We start from the raw sequence: 14,077 nt of genomic DNA on the forward strand, positions 1-14,077 counted from the left end.
TACATATGCAGTGTTAACATTAAACATATCAAAATATACATATGGAGCATGCCTAATTTGTATTTTGATATGTGTGAATAGAATTTCATCACATTCAGCAGCTCAATTCAATTATCCATTGATCAAGGATTTTCAGAAAATAATTGAATCAAATTCAACTCGAAATTTGTTTAAATTATTTTCATAATCGGGGAGCTTCACAATTTGATCAATTGTTAAATCGGTCAAAATAACAACAACCGATACTGAAATAAATAGTTGAACAATGAAATCTAAATAACTGAAACAACTTCTAAACTGAAATTTTGCAACGAAAAAGTTCAATTCTGAAGGTTTTTGTTACATATGTTGAATTTCCTCCTGCTTTGATTATAAATCAAAACTAAATAGAAGCATCAGTAATGGCTGAAACAAAAAATCTAACCGGAAAAACTTAATGATTACGTACCTTAAACAACAGTAACAGGTGAATTTTCAACTGATAGTTGAATTCGAACAATTTGAACTGAAGAATCTATAATTGAATTTGATTCAAAGAAATTAATACTTCGTTTTGAAACTGATGTTGAATTCGAAGAAGATACTGTAGAATTTCATATGAACAACAGCAATGGTTGAACATAAAAACACGGTTGAATTAGACGAAATTGCTCATAAAAACGAAAAGCAGATTTTGATTTTTCCTTTCTCAGATGAACTCGTTAATGGAGAAAACTGAAATTTGAAATTTGATCAATGCTGTTAAGCTAAAACGAAAATCACGTGATTGAAGTTGTTTTAACAGAAAAGAATCTACAAAATTAATTAATTGGTAATTATACCATACTCATCTCAACCAATTTCAGTTATTTAAGGGAGGTAAAATTAGTTGTATATGTATTTTTATAGCAACAGTTTTTAAAAATACATAATACAAGTTGCTACAAAATGCAATTATGAAACTGTTGCTATAAAATTAATAATTAGGGCCTCAAGTATGTCATTTCTGAATTTTACCCTTTTTTAAATGTTATATCTCATATCTATTTTTTTAAAATGTTCATAAATATCAGTATGCACATACGTTGTATACTTTATGTGAACATTCATATGTACAATGATGCAATTACTATACTGTTGTATATCTTATGTGAACAATATGAGAAAAAAAGAAGAAGCAAATTATTAAATAACACTCAGGGTGTTATTTAGTTTCTTTTGGGTTATATTTAGTTAGTTCACAAATTTAAATACGATATATATTATGTTTGATTCTTATAAAAGCCGTAGTTCAATTTCCGACAAGGTATACGTATATCGCAAATCTCTATGGGTCCTTTCTTTGCGAGCCATAGATGTTGAAGGAGTATTACGTGGTAGCATTGGTCATGTCATTCATATTAATTCTTACTTTAGATTGGAAAATGAGAAAAGAAATAAAATAGGGAGTAATTCAGAAATGGATTAGCTAGGAGGGTAGAATAATTGATGTATCGTGAAAAGACAATTACCTAATTAATGAAAAGCTTCAAGTTACCTATAGATTCAAAAGTACACTAACAAGAAGGCATCTCACTAATAATTGACACCTTTATGTTTACGGTTCGATAGAGTAATTTTGATATGAATTTTATATTTGTTTTAAAAAATTTATTCAATATATTTAAGCTATTCATCTGGAAATTAAAACTCAATAAATCTAAATAACTAAAATGTCTAATTCATAAACTTCAAACTCTGACTTCGACACATAATTGGTACTTTGTTTATTTATTCATTTTGTAGCTAAGATTAATTAGGAGACAACCTATACTGCTATATCCACTAAATTCATGGTTTGCTGATTCGACCTTTTTACTTTTTAGGCATATTCTGATGATGTTGAGATAAGGTTTAAACAATTTCATGAAAGAAAGTGTATTTTCATTTGGAACAATATGAATTCTTAAATACGAAATACCTCTAATTTGGTGCATGGACTCTAGAGAGATTCAGAAATCAGTTTCGAATCAATTGAAAAAAAAAAAAAAGGCAAGTCAGGTGCATTAAAGTTGATGCTATGCGAGGACAGGGGCGGAGCCAGCCTTTTTGGAGGGTTCATCTGAATCTCATTCGACGGAAAATTATACTATTAATACATGATTAAAATATTTTTTTTATATATTATAGATGTTGAAGTTGAACCCCCTTCGATTAGTTTTCTTCAAATTTTGAACTCCCTATGCAGAAATTCTAGCTACTCCTCTGTGTGTGGGGTCCTGAGAAGAATCTGTCAATAAGGGTCTTAGTACACAACTTTACCTCATGACCTCCTGATCACATGTCAATAACTTTACTAATTACTTCAAGGCGCCCCTTCACTGATTTTACATAATTAAACACGTAAAAAAAACTATTGACAAGATAAAAAAGAGACTAAACACAAACAAACAATGGAGGTTACAATAAACGAACGGAATAAAATGATATTTTTTTAAATACATGTGAAGATTAGAGGTGTCAAACGGGCCGGGCTGGTCCGGGCCAATCCGGAACCGGTCCTTCCATTTTAACCGGGTTGAGGGCCGATTAAGGGCCGGTTTTGACGTTAACCGGGCCGGGTCGGGCCGGGCCAAACAATAAAAAAATTAAAACCCACCCTAACCCGGCCCACTTAACCCAACCCGATCAAATCCACCAAAACTCGGTCAAACCCGATTAAAAAACGGTCAAACCCGTTTAAAAAATAAATAAATAATTCAATATACACTATATACATTCCAATATACAATATATATTTTAAAAAAAATATATAAACAATTACACATATATACGTACCATTCAATATATAATTATATATGACTATACGTACTACTTTAAATAAAACATATGCTATAATAGTATAATATATATATATATACACACTACAATATATATATATATATATATATATATATATACACTAATTTATAAAACATATACACATGTATACGTTAAATATATACTACTTTAGAAGATATATACACATATATATACACCATTCAATATATATGTACTACTTTAAATAAAATATATACTACAATATACATATATATATATACAACAATATGTATATATATATATATATAGTTACATACTAATTTATAAAATATATACACTTGTATACTTTAAAGACATGCGTCTATAGAAGATATATACACATATATACACACCATTCAATATATATGTACTACTTTAAAAAAAGTATATACTACAATATATATACTATTTTATAAAATTTAAAGTAATGTATATGTTAAATATACATGTTTATAGAAGATCTATTCACATATATACACTCTATTCTATGTATATGTAATACTTTAAATCAAATATACTATAATATATATACATTACAATATATATTTGTATAGTTATATACTAATTTATGAAACATATACACATATATACGTTAAATATACACGTCTATAGAAGATCTATTCCCATATATACACTCTATTCTATGTATATGTAATACTTTAAATGAGATATACTACAATATATATACATTACAATATATATTTGTATAGTTATATACTAATTTATAAAATATATACACATGTATACGTTAAATATACACGTCTATAGAAGATCCATTCACATATATACACTCTATTCTATGTATATGTAATATTTTAAATGAAATATACTATAATATATATACATTACAATATATATTTGTATAGTTATATACTAATTTATAAAACATATACACATGTATACGTTAAATATACACGTCTATAGAAGATCTATTCACATATATACACTCTATTCTATGTATACGCACCATTCAATGTATATATACTACTACTTATAAAATATAATACATTATATATACATTACAATATATATAGATATACTTATATACTAATTTATAAAACATATACACATGTATACGTTAAATATACACTTCTATAAAAGATATATGCACAAATATACAAAACATATGCTACTTAATATAATAAATTAATAATATTTGGTAGTAAATTAATAATATATTAGAAGTAAGTTTTTAATTTAAAGTAGAAAACTAGAAATTCAATTTAAAATTTTAAATCGTTAAATGAAAAAAAAATAAAAAATAAGGACTAAGGAGTGAATGAATTTGGGGAATTTTATTAATTGCAAAATGATCCAAAATTTATAATTTACATGAATGAAAAATCTATAAATTATGCATCATTTTTTCCAACTCATTCATGTTAATATTAATGGGAACTTGCATAGGATAGTCGAAGTCAACGGGGGCAAAACCATGCATTGGACTTGATTCTGCTGAGTTCTCCCGTGAAGTCATAATTTCTTCAAGTTTCAGCTCGTCGCTCGGCTCCGGTTCCATTCCTTGGTTTCTTCTTTCCGCTCTAATCCAATCTCTGAGGCAAACTAGAACATTCATTGCATTGCTTCCCAATGAGTGTCGGTTGTCTCCGAGCTGCTGTCGTCCCTGACTAAAGGCGCTCTCTGATGCAACGGTTGACATTGGAACATTCAAGATATCTCTAGCTAATCTTGAAAGCACAGGATATTGTGTTTCATTACTCCTCGACCAATCCAACGTGTTGATCCGTCGTCTGCGATCCTCTGGTGCCGTCCGAAGATAATATTTCAGCTCTTCCCGATAAGTTGATGTGTAAGTTCTCTCATCAACACTGTTCCAACTATTTAAATCATAAAACGAATCAGAAAAATCACTATGTGCCGGCCTTTTAGAAGATGATGGCTCCTCGGGAGGATGAGGAGCGACAGTTGGAGTGATATTTGTAGGTACGGCTAAATCAAATAAATCAGCATAGTGATTATATAATTTTTCTATGTAATCCTTTGCATCATCCGTAGCCGTCCACAAATCAGGTTGTACTTGTTCAGAATCATGATTAGTATTTATTTCTAAGTTAGTATAAATAAGAGTACTAAAGTGACACATATGATTATATTTCATGCACGGATTTAACATAGCACCAACCAAGTAAATAGGGGGATCGGGAAAAAATATTTTTTAAATTTCGTAAACATGGCGTGAACAGCTTCTTTATAACCTTCTTTATTTTTATATTCTTTGAGCAAACCAGAAATATCAGCTATATATGCCAAAATATTACAAACAGTAGGATAATAAGCACCGAAAAATTCAACCGTAGCTACATAAAATTTTTCTAAAAACTTAACAAGATCATTAATTACAACCCAATCAGAATTATGTAGCATGCAATCAGCAGAATCAGCAAATGAATCGCAATGTTGGTTAAAAGCTAGTGTAATAGGAATTCTATATTTATAACAAGTTTTTAAAAATTCATACGTAGAATTCCATCTAGTAACAATTTCCTCAGGCATCAAAATAGGTGTAAGTCCATTTTCTTGACATTTAACTTTAAATTCTCTAATTCTTGATCTACGATTATTCTCTTGAATAAAACCAACGGCAAGACGAATTTTTTCAATATAAAGCTCAAAAAAGTCAAGACCATCTTTTACAATTAAATTATATATATGACATGCACACTTAATATAAAAAATTTCAGGCAAGGGCGGAGATAGCGTAGATTTTATTTTTGTTATAACAGTCTTGTTGTTAGAAGCATTATCAAAAGCAATACATAAAATTTTATTTTCGATACCATAATATCCGGCAATTTTAATAATAGAATCAGCAATAAATTGTCCAGTATGTTTACGATCTTCATCATATAAAAGAGCAAGAATACGTTTTTGCATCACGAAATTACTATCCATCCAATGACAAGTAACGGTTAAATAATCATTTTTATTTACAGCACGATCAAGATCAAAAGTTAGGGACAATCTACATTGAATATTTTTTAACAATGTTGATAAATAAAAACAATATTGTGAATGGAGTCTAAAAATATCAGACTGACAAGTATTTCTAGGAATACCATTAAACATAGGATTATAAATTGCTTGTATATAACGAATAAAGGCATCAGTAGAAGGAAAACTAAAAGGCAAACAACCCACAGCTATCATTTTAGCTATTTTTTCCCTGTCCCTCAATTTATTATACTTCTTCTCTACGTGATCGGTTGCTGGGTCCATTCTAGTTTGCGTTGACCCACCAACATCCCCACCACCTTTTGCAATATTTAACTCTCTTTTGTGATCTTCAGCTACATGTTCCATTAACGTACCCGTACCCCCTTACTTGCCTCTACTTCTATACTTATATATTTGTTGACAAATATTGCATTGCACCTCAATATCTGATATACGTTCAAAAAATTGCCATGCAATACTAGTTCTTTTACGAGGTTTTGGGGCACTGGGAGGACGGAAAGGGAGATTAACTGATTCAGATCTGACGTTAGCATCTCCTACTATGGGTGTCTCAGCAATATTTTCATTATCTTCGTCTAAATTAACCGCATCTACTTCATTTTCTTCTTCTATACCATAATTTTTCTGAGCTTCTACATAATCCATATCGTGAGCACCTACACCTATTTCTTCCTCAAAAGGTGTACCAAGCGGTACCGGAGGCGAAGGCACACGGGTATATCTACTACTTGAACTACCTCTACCGCTAGTAATTCGCTTTTTACTACCACTACCGCTTCCGGGACAAAATTTTTTAACACCTTTAGTAGCGAGGTTTCTTAATTTATCCATAATATAAATTAAATTAAACTAAAAATATTCAAAATACACAAATATAATAAAATTAAATATTAAACAATTAATACAATAAATAAAAATTAAACGTAAGAGATGGAACGACAATACCAAATTTTGGAAGTATCCGAAGATTGCAACTTTAAAAACTTCCGCTCGTACTTTGTAGACGAAAAATTAAAAAATTAAAGTGAACACTTTAAGAAATTAAATATATTGAATATTTGAGAATTGAGAATTGAGATTTGAGAGAGAATTAGATTTGAGAGAGTGAAAAATTGTGTGAAAAATGATTTGAAATTGTAGGGTATTTATAGATTTTTTTTTTTTGGATTAAAAAATATTTTTTAAAGTTTTTTTTTTTTTTTTAATAAATGGGCCCAAACTAGCCGTTTGGACCCAAAAACGGCTATATAGCCGTTGGGCCAACGGCTAGTTTGGCCCAAAATCTAAAATATCTTTTTTTTTTTTAATTTTTTTGGGTCGGGCCGAGTCGGTTCTCTGGCGGGCCTGGATCAGGCTTGGTCCGGACCGGATTAGCCGGGTCCATTTTAACAAAATAACCGGCTCGAGACCCGGAATCCTAAAGCCTTAGGACAGGTTAAACCCGGCCTTAGTTAGGGCCCGACCCACTTGACACCCCTAGTGAAGATTGACCCCAATAAGTACCGGGCATATATATACCCATGCAAAACCAGAAGGTAGATTTTTCTTTAACGAAGTGAACAAAGTATATTAATTAATTAACAGTAATTAAGTAACTGAGAGAATTTCATGTACAACAACATGTCATGTCATGTGTCTATTATTTAGTTATAAATATTCGGTACAAATAAATTTTCTCATGTTTCACTTGAATTACATTATTTATTGGTTGAGTGGCTAATAATTAATTGGCATTTTTTTAAGAGCCAACTAAGGTTTTATTTTGTGATGATTAATCCTTTCCACCAATATATAATTATTCTTTCCAATAAACGTAACCAAAGTTGGTGCGCCAGCATATCATCTCAAATGAAAGATAATGGTACGGTTTCATGTACTTTTCATTTTCCTCCCTCTATTCTTTTAATTTCCCACTACTCCATGTGGTAGTGAAAAAAAGTATAGTCTATTTTTATTTTCCTTGGGAATCCCGAAAATGCAGTTGTTATTCTGTGTGCGCAGAATAAATTTACGGATGTACAATAACTTATAAATCATCTAGTGTTTTATATTCTTCGTGTATTATCACCAGGAGATATTTTTTTTTCGTGTGATAGTTGAATATAATTGCATATTGATAGTAAAGTTGATTAACATTTTCACCAAAAACCCAACAAAGATCCCCTTGGTAGGCAAGCATCTTGTGGTCAAATTTACATAAAATGAATCTAATCATTTTTCACCATGTTTTGGAGGCTTAAATTTATGTCCTCTGACCTCCTTAGTAGATGTTTTGTCAATTATTTCGTATTGGATAAATAGAGAAATGCTAATGGAGTTATAGGCTAATTTGATTCTCTCATGATCTACCATTCTTTCTTTTAGATTAGGCTTTCTTGTTTGATCTATAAAATTGATATCATAATCGACTGACCCGTGCACTACAATTACTCATAGTGGTGGCATGTATGTATGTCAGGAATGGTGGTCTGGTGGTCTGGACCCAAGAGAGGTGTCATTCATGATCAACTGAGCCCAACTATGACCAATGGGGCATTGGTTCTTAAGAGGGGGACAATTGTTATGTATCAATTATCATTCATAGGATAAATAGAGAAAGCCTGATGAATTTATAAACTAAATGAGTTCTTCCACCTATAGGCTAGTCTTTGGAGTTAGGTTCTCTTATTTGCTCTATAACAACATACAAGTTCATTTTTACTATATATTGGTCAGGGTTTTTACCTAACCCCAAAGTAAACTGTTGGATTTTTATTTTATTATTTTATTTTATTGCTAGAACGACAAGCCATAGATGTGTGTGTATATATATATATATAATATTAAAAGTGTGAAAATCTTTAGAAAAGTGATTTGAATTTTTTGTCCTTCATTAAATGTCCTCACTTTAAACAAAATCGTCTTTTCACCTTTTTTCTTAAATTATTATAATATTAAATTATTGTTCTAATATTTAGTATTTTAAAATTAATTAGAGTTCTTTTTTATCATAGTAAGAAATTACATTATTTAATATTTTTAAATTAGTTAAAATTTACCTTATATAATAAAGGGTTCCTATAATTTTATTAAAATAATATTTATAGAACAAAGAAGAAACTAAAAGTAACAAAATTAGAGGAATCCGTAGGTTGGGGGGTCTGGGGGAGGAGGGGAGTGCTCATGTACCTAAGAGAATTAAATTTGCTAAAATTTTTAGTTGGAAAAAAGAGTCCTAACAGGTATTTACGTAAAAAGCTATACATGGAAAGGAATAAATTTAATAACCAAAATAATAAGAAAGTTTTAAATGGAAGGAAAAAAAATTAAGAAGCAAATATAAGAAAGTATAATAATAATAATTCTAATATTTAGGACTTTCAAATTAATTAAAATGAGGTAGGTAAGAAATTATAAAAATTAAATATTTCTAAATTAATTAAAATTTTACCTTATATAAAAAAAGAATGTCTATAAATTATTATGCTTCTACGTTTTCTTCTTATTTTTATATGTCTATAAATTGTTGTGCTCCTACATTTTCTTTTTATTTTGATATTTGATATTTTGATTGATGATTTATTAAAGTTTTCTTCTTACATCCCTTATTATCATTCATTTTTTCTTTTTCATCCTTTTTGTTAGTAAAATTTAAATATTATATATGTATTATACATAATTGACAAGGGGTTTTCCCTTTTAATAATTTCTCATGTTTCTCTTTCAGTTGAAAAATCCTATTAAACAAGTATGTTGCTGCCGAATGAAGTAGCAGAAAAAATCGAAGGTTTCTCTCTTTCCCTTTTCAACTACTTTTTACGGAAGTTGTATTTCTCCTTCCAACTAATGCAAGTTTTATTCCTTTCATATGTATTTGACAGTTTATAAATATATTTGTTATATATTGCGATAATGTGTAGTGCTAAATTTTTCAAAACAACATTATATAGCACTATTATTATAGTGCTTTCAATTGATTCAGTTATTATTTTTCTCCTTTTCAACAGGTTTTTTATGCACTGTTTGTTTGTTGTATCACATAATTCATGTTGAAATATTTTGTTGATAGACTTTAGTGTTTCTTTGATAAAATTCTTTCCTTAGCATATTAGTTTTTCTTCTAATACTAAAGATATTAATTTGTTGCCCTCTAACACTTCTAACGACATATGAATTGCCCCATATGTCATATAGAAAAAAAATTTTAAGCATTTTTTGTCGTCCTATAGCCATTGTAGTTTTTCTTAATTTAGTTTAAAGTGCTTTTATATGATTTTGTATGTATATATTAATTTTCTATTTAAGTATTTTTCATATTTAATAAAATCATCAATTTATTTTTAATCAAGACATATTTTCTTTTATCATATTATAAAATTGAACTTATTGAAGCGAGGTACACGCGCTGAGCACGTACTCTAAACTATATATATATATATTATTTTTAACAAAAAGGTAGTGCTTAACGATAATATATAATGGTACGGTCTCATGTACTTTAATTTCCATTTCCTTCAGGCTTTCCCACTATCCATATGGTAGTGGAAACAAGTCTACAATTTTATGTTTCTTCAACTGGATTCCTTTAATAATCCCCAAAATTCTGCAAATAAGATTTGTCTATCTTTATAGAATATTTATTAGTTGCTAAGCTAGCTAGCTGCATGTTGAATAATTCAGAATCTTTTTCTTCTTCCTCCTCTTCTTCGCGGCCGTCGATAGCTTTTCCCCTAGGTCTAGCTCTTCTTGTCCTAGTTCTTGTTTGTCTAAGTGGATTATTTTGTTGTTGCTACCATTGGGATAAGCTTCGATCCCTTCTTTGTTATTCAACTTCTGCTCATGATGATGATGATCAATCCTCATTAGATGAGCAATCAACAGTTTCAGCTAATTATTCTAAGTCTATACAGGTATATTGATGATTATACTACTTAATTCTTCTTCATTTTCTTGTTTCTTCCTTTTTAAAATTAAAAGAAAAAAATTGGGATGTTGGATAGGGGAACAAAGGCTCACGTTAGTAGCTAAAAAGGAAAAACATGTATATAATGTAAGAAGAAGACTCTAAATGTTGTTCGACTTTTTGAGAAAAATTGTGTTGAGAGCTTGGTTCAAAAAGACTAATAACGTGTCATGTTAAGAGTATCTAATGGGGTTGACTTAGCTTAATAATTTGTATCAGAGCTAATGATTTGGCGAGTCGGATATGGAGATGGTGTCAGACTTTCTGGATATATAGAATCATGCAACTTAGCAAAAAATCCTCATGTCATATTAAAAATATCTTTTAGGACAGTCGACTTATTATCCCAACAAGGAAGTTAATTTACTGGCGTTGTTAAAGAGCTAAAGACGATTCACCTAGCACAACTTTTGACTCGAACTGTATATATGGCTAGTAAGCTAGAGCGAAATATATACTTCGTATTTTCATTAGAATTCATGATATTTAAATTCTGAATCCGTCAATATTACAACTACAACATTTTCTCATGTATGGATTGTGTACTTTTTTTAGGTGATGGAGCAGAAAAAAAATGAGAGCTTGACAATATTGATGCCAGGAGATGATATTCCAAAGTTTGTGGCTTTGCCTACTCCACGTCGCTCTATTCTCCAACTCGAAACGCTTGTATAGACTATGTCTTTTTAATATTTTAAGTTTGTAAATATTGTGATTTATAGTATTTTTTATGTAATTTTTAAATATATAAATTTTATTTCAAAAAACTGAAAGCTTCTATATTTGAATTTACAGTCATAAAATTTCAAAACTTAACAGTTTCCATGGGGGGGCTAATGAGGAGTCCTAGCTGTATGGCCAAGTGGATTGCTTTTCTACGTTGGATGTTTATGTGGACAGGTCAGGTGGTGTTTTTTCACGTGGTCTGTCTGGTGACATTTCATTAAAGTGAAAGATAGAAGTGAGTCAATAGTTGGACGAGAGGAGTATTTTATAGACGGAAAATAAAAAAGAATATATTTACTCCAATTTAAATAGTTCGAGGATCATTTTGACCCTTTTACATAAAATATTTGAGAATGATAAAGAGCCCGTTTTGATAGAATTAATAAAATTAGCTTATGTATTTAAAAGTTGAAAATAAGTGCTTATAAATTAAACAGATAAGTATTTGAATAGCAGTGCTGAAAATGAAAAAAGTTCTTGATGTGTTTGATAAATAAGTGTTGTTAAACACTTTTTTGTAGTTAAAATGACTTAAATGTCTTTAAAATTGTTAACTCCATAGATAAGTTGAATTAAATATAATTTTTAATTCTAATAATTCAAAAACACAGGCGAAAGATGAAGACGAAACTAGAGGGAAGAGACAGAGAGAAACGGCAAAGTGAAAAAGAAAGAAAAACAATATATTTAAGGCCTATAAAATTGGGTATTGTTGGAATTGGAGGAAAATACAAAGAATAAAAAGATAAATGTCTTGACAATAAAAAGTTAAGCTTCTCACTTTTTGCTTTTTTTAATCAATTTTTAACTTTTTTTAAATACTCTTTTATTTTACCAAACATCAAAAAAAAAAAAATTAAAAAAATTAGAAGTTAATTTGACCACATGTAAATCCTATCTAAACGGACTCAAAAGCATATCAATTGATTTCCACTAGATTCCAGTTATAGCTCCAAATAAGTGTGCATTTCTCACATGTGCTAGCTAGCTAATACACAAATTAAGCCTTATAGACGACAACACACATTCACACTCCTAATAGGTGATTATTATTTTGCATTATGATGGGGTCACTAACAAATATAATTAAGAAAAAACCACGTCACTTTGGTAGTATGCCATAGCATTATTGATTCAAGTCAATTATTTGTTTCTCTTTTAACCTATTATATAATATATTAAGGGCAAGAATCACATGTTCATTAATATAATGGAGAAATGAAATCCCAAGAGGACATACTTTTGTGATAATGGAATTGAAGGGGTCGATGATCTGAAAGGCTGGCCCAATTACCAAGTCCTAAAAATATTCATCTTGGGGCATGACTAATTTCCTAAATGGAGATTTCAAGTTTCAACTATCACTATATATAGGTAGACAAGTTTGGTTTATCCCTCATAAAGAAGAATATGGAGAATCATACTCTTCGTGAAATATTTGTATAAATGAAGTGATTCAAATTCTAGAATTACCTCATATATATTTTCAGTATAATTTAGTATAAATTCATATGTTATGCTTCGTTTGTAAGTATTTAAGAAATGAAAGTGTTCACCCTTAAAATGATACAATTAAATTTATAGACATAGCTTAAGAACGTGTTGATTGAAATTATCAGAACATGCAATATAGAGTTACTAGTATATTGTAACATGTTTAATTAACACGAACAAGATAGACAAAGCAATGAATATGGAACTGAATCAAAATATAGTGAAGTGAAAGCTCAGTAGAATGAGCCTGGGGTCTAATGTTGACGGTGGACAACGTCACATAGTAAAGCTTGATCTTATTAATATGAAAACTTTGAACAACAAATGATGTAACATAAAAGCTTAAGAGCATAAGAGGACAGTGTATTGCTTAGTGAGAATGATAATCTTTAGTAAAAAATTTAATTTGCTTTATATAAGAGTAGTGTAACTCAAAAATTTTAAAAATATTCGAGAACGTTGAGGACGGAAGAAAAAAGAGAATTAACCCTTCAAAACAATAAAAATGTCATTTTGTTTAGAATAGAAGTAACACTATTATTTGTCTAGGAATATGACCTTATGGAACACAATGCCTTGGCAATATCCCAAAATAACTGCACTTTTGAACAAATCATTCTCTAGGCCCCAAGGTCTTATTACAAAAATAGCTATCTTTTCAAAATTTTGCAATTAGTTATTGTCCAGTACTAATGCTACATTTATTTGACCATAACAAAATATACACGTATTAAGCTATGTGAAAGATTATATATAATATAAAAATACTTCTTAATATTTTTGTTTCTTGCATTGCAATTGCTGAATAGTTATTCACCATATAAAATTATCGTTTCATTATTATTAACCGAATACACAGTTTCTACATCATAACTTGTACATAATGTCATACTTGCATGATACATCATACAAATTAAAGGACGTTAAAGTGATTCAACTTGCAAATATGCAATCAAGGATAATATTCAACAACAACAACCCCACACCCCCTTCCCCTACCCCCACCAAAAAAAGGACATAATGTAATGATGTTCTAATTGATATTTGGAGAAGTTGCTAAAATTCTTGTTCCCACCTTTGTGGGACTAATATATTTCCTTTATACCCTTCATATGTGAGATT

At 29.6% G+C, this 14,077-nt stretch overlaps 1 protein-coding gene across 1 annotated transcript; it reads left to right on the forward strand.

The window, feature by feature from the left end:
- The first annotated feature begins 10,220 nt into the window (after positions 1-10,220).
- Positions 10,221-11,442, forward strand: LOC107849816 (uncharacterized protein At5g65660). The gene is made up of 2 exons (XM_016694372.2): positions 10,221-10,682; positions 11,291-11,442. The coding sequence occupies exons 1-2, from the start codon at positions 10,437-10,439 to the stop codon at positions 11,408-11,410; spliced, it is 366 nt and encodes a 121-aa protein (XP_016549858.2). The 5' UTR covers positions 10,221-10,436; the 3' UTR covers positions 11,411-11,442.
- The last annotated feature ends 2,635 nt before the right edge of the window (positions 11,443-14,077 follow it).

The sequence above is a fragment of the Capsicum annuum genome, chromosome 12 (genome assembly GCF_002878395.1).
Source record: "Capsicum annuum cultivar UCD-10X-F1 chromosome 12, UCD10Xv1.1, whole genome shotgun sequence".
In the NCBI taxonomy this organism is placed as follows: domain Eukaryota; kingdom Viridiplantae; phylum Streptophyta; class Magnoliopsida; order Solanales; family Solanaceae; genus Capsicum; species Capsicum annuum.

Coding starts and splice junctions, on each gene's coding strand:
- LOC107849816 (XM_016694372.2), top strand. CDS start 10,437: ATGTTGAATAATTCAGAATCTTTTTCTTCTTCCTCCTCTTCTTCGCGG. Junction 10,683..11,290: donor ATTATTCTAAGTCTATACAG/GTATATTGATGA, acceptor TACTTTTTTTAG/GTGATGGAGCAGAAAAAAAA.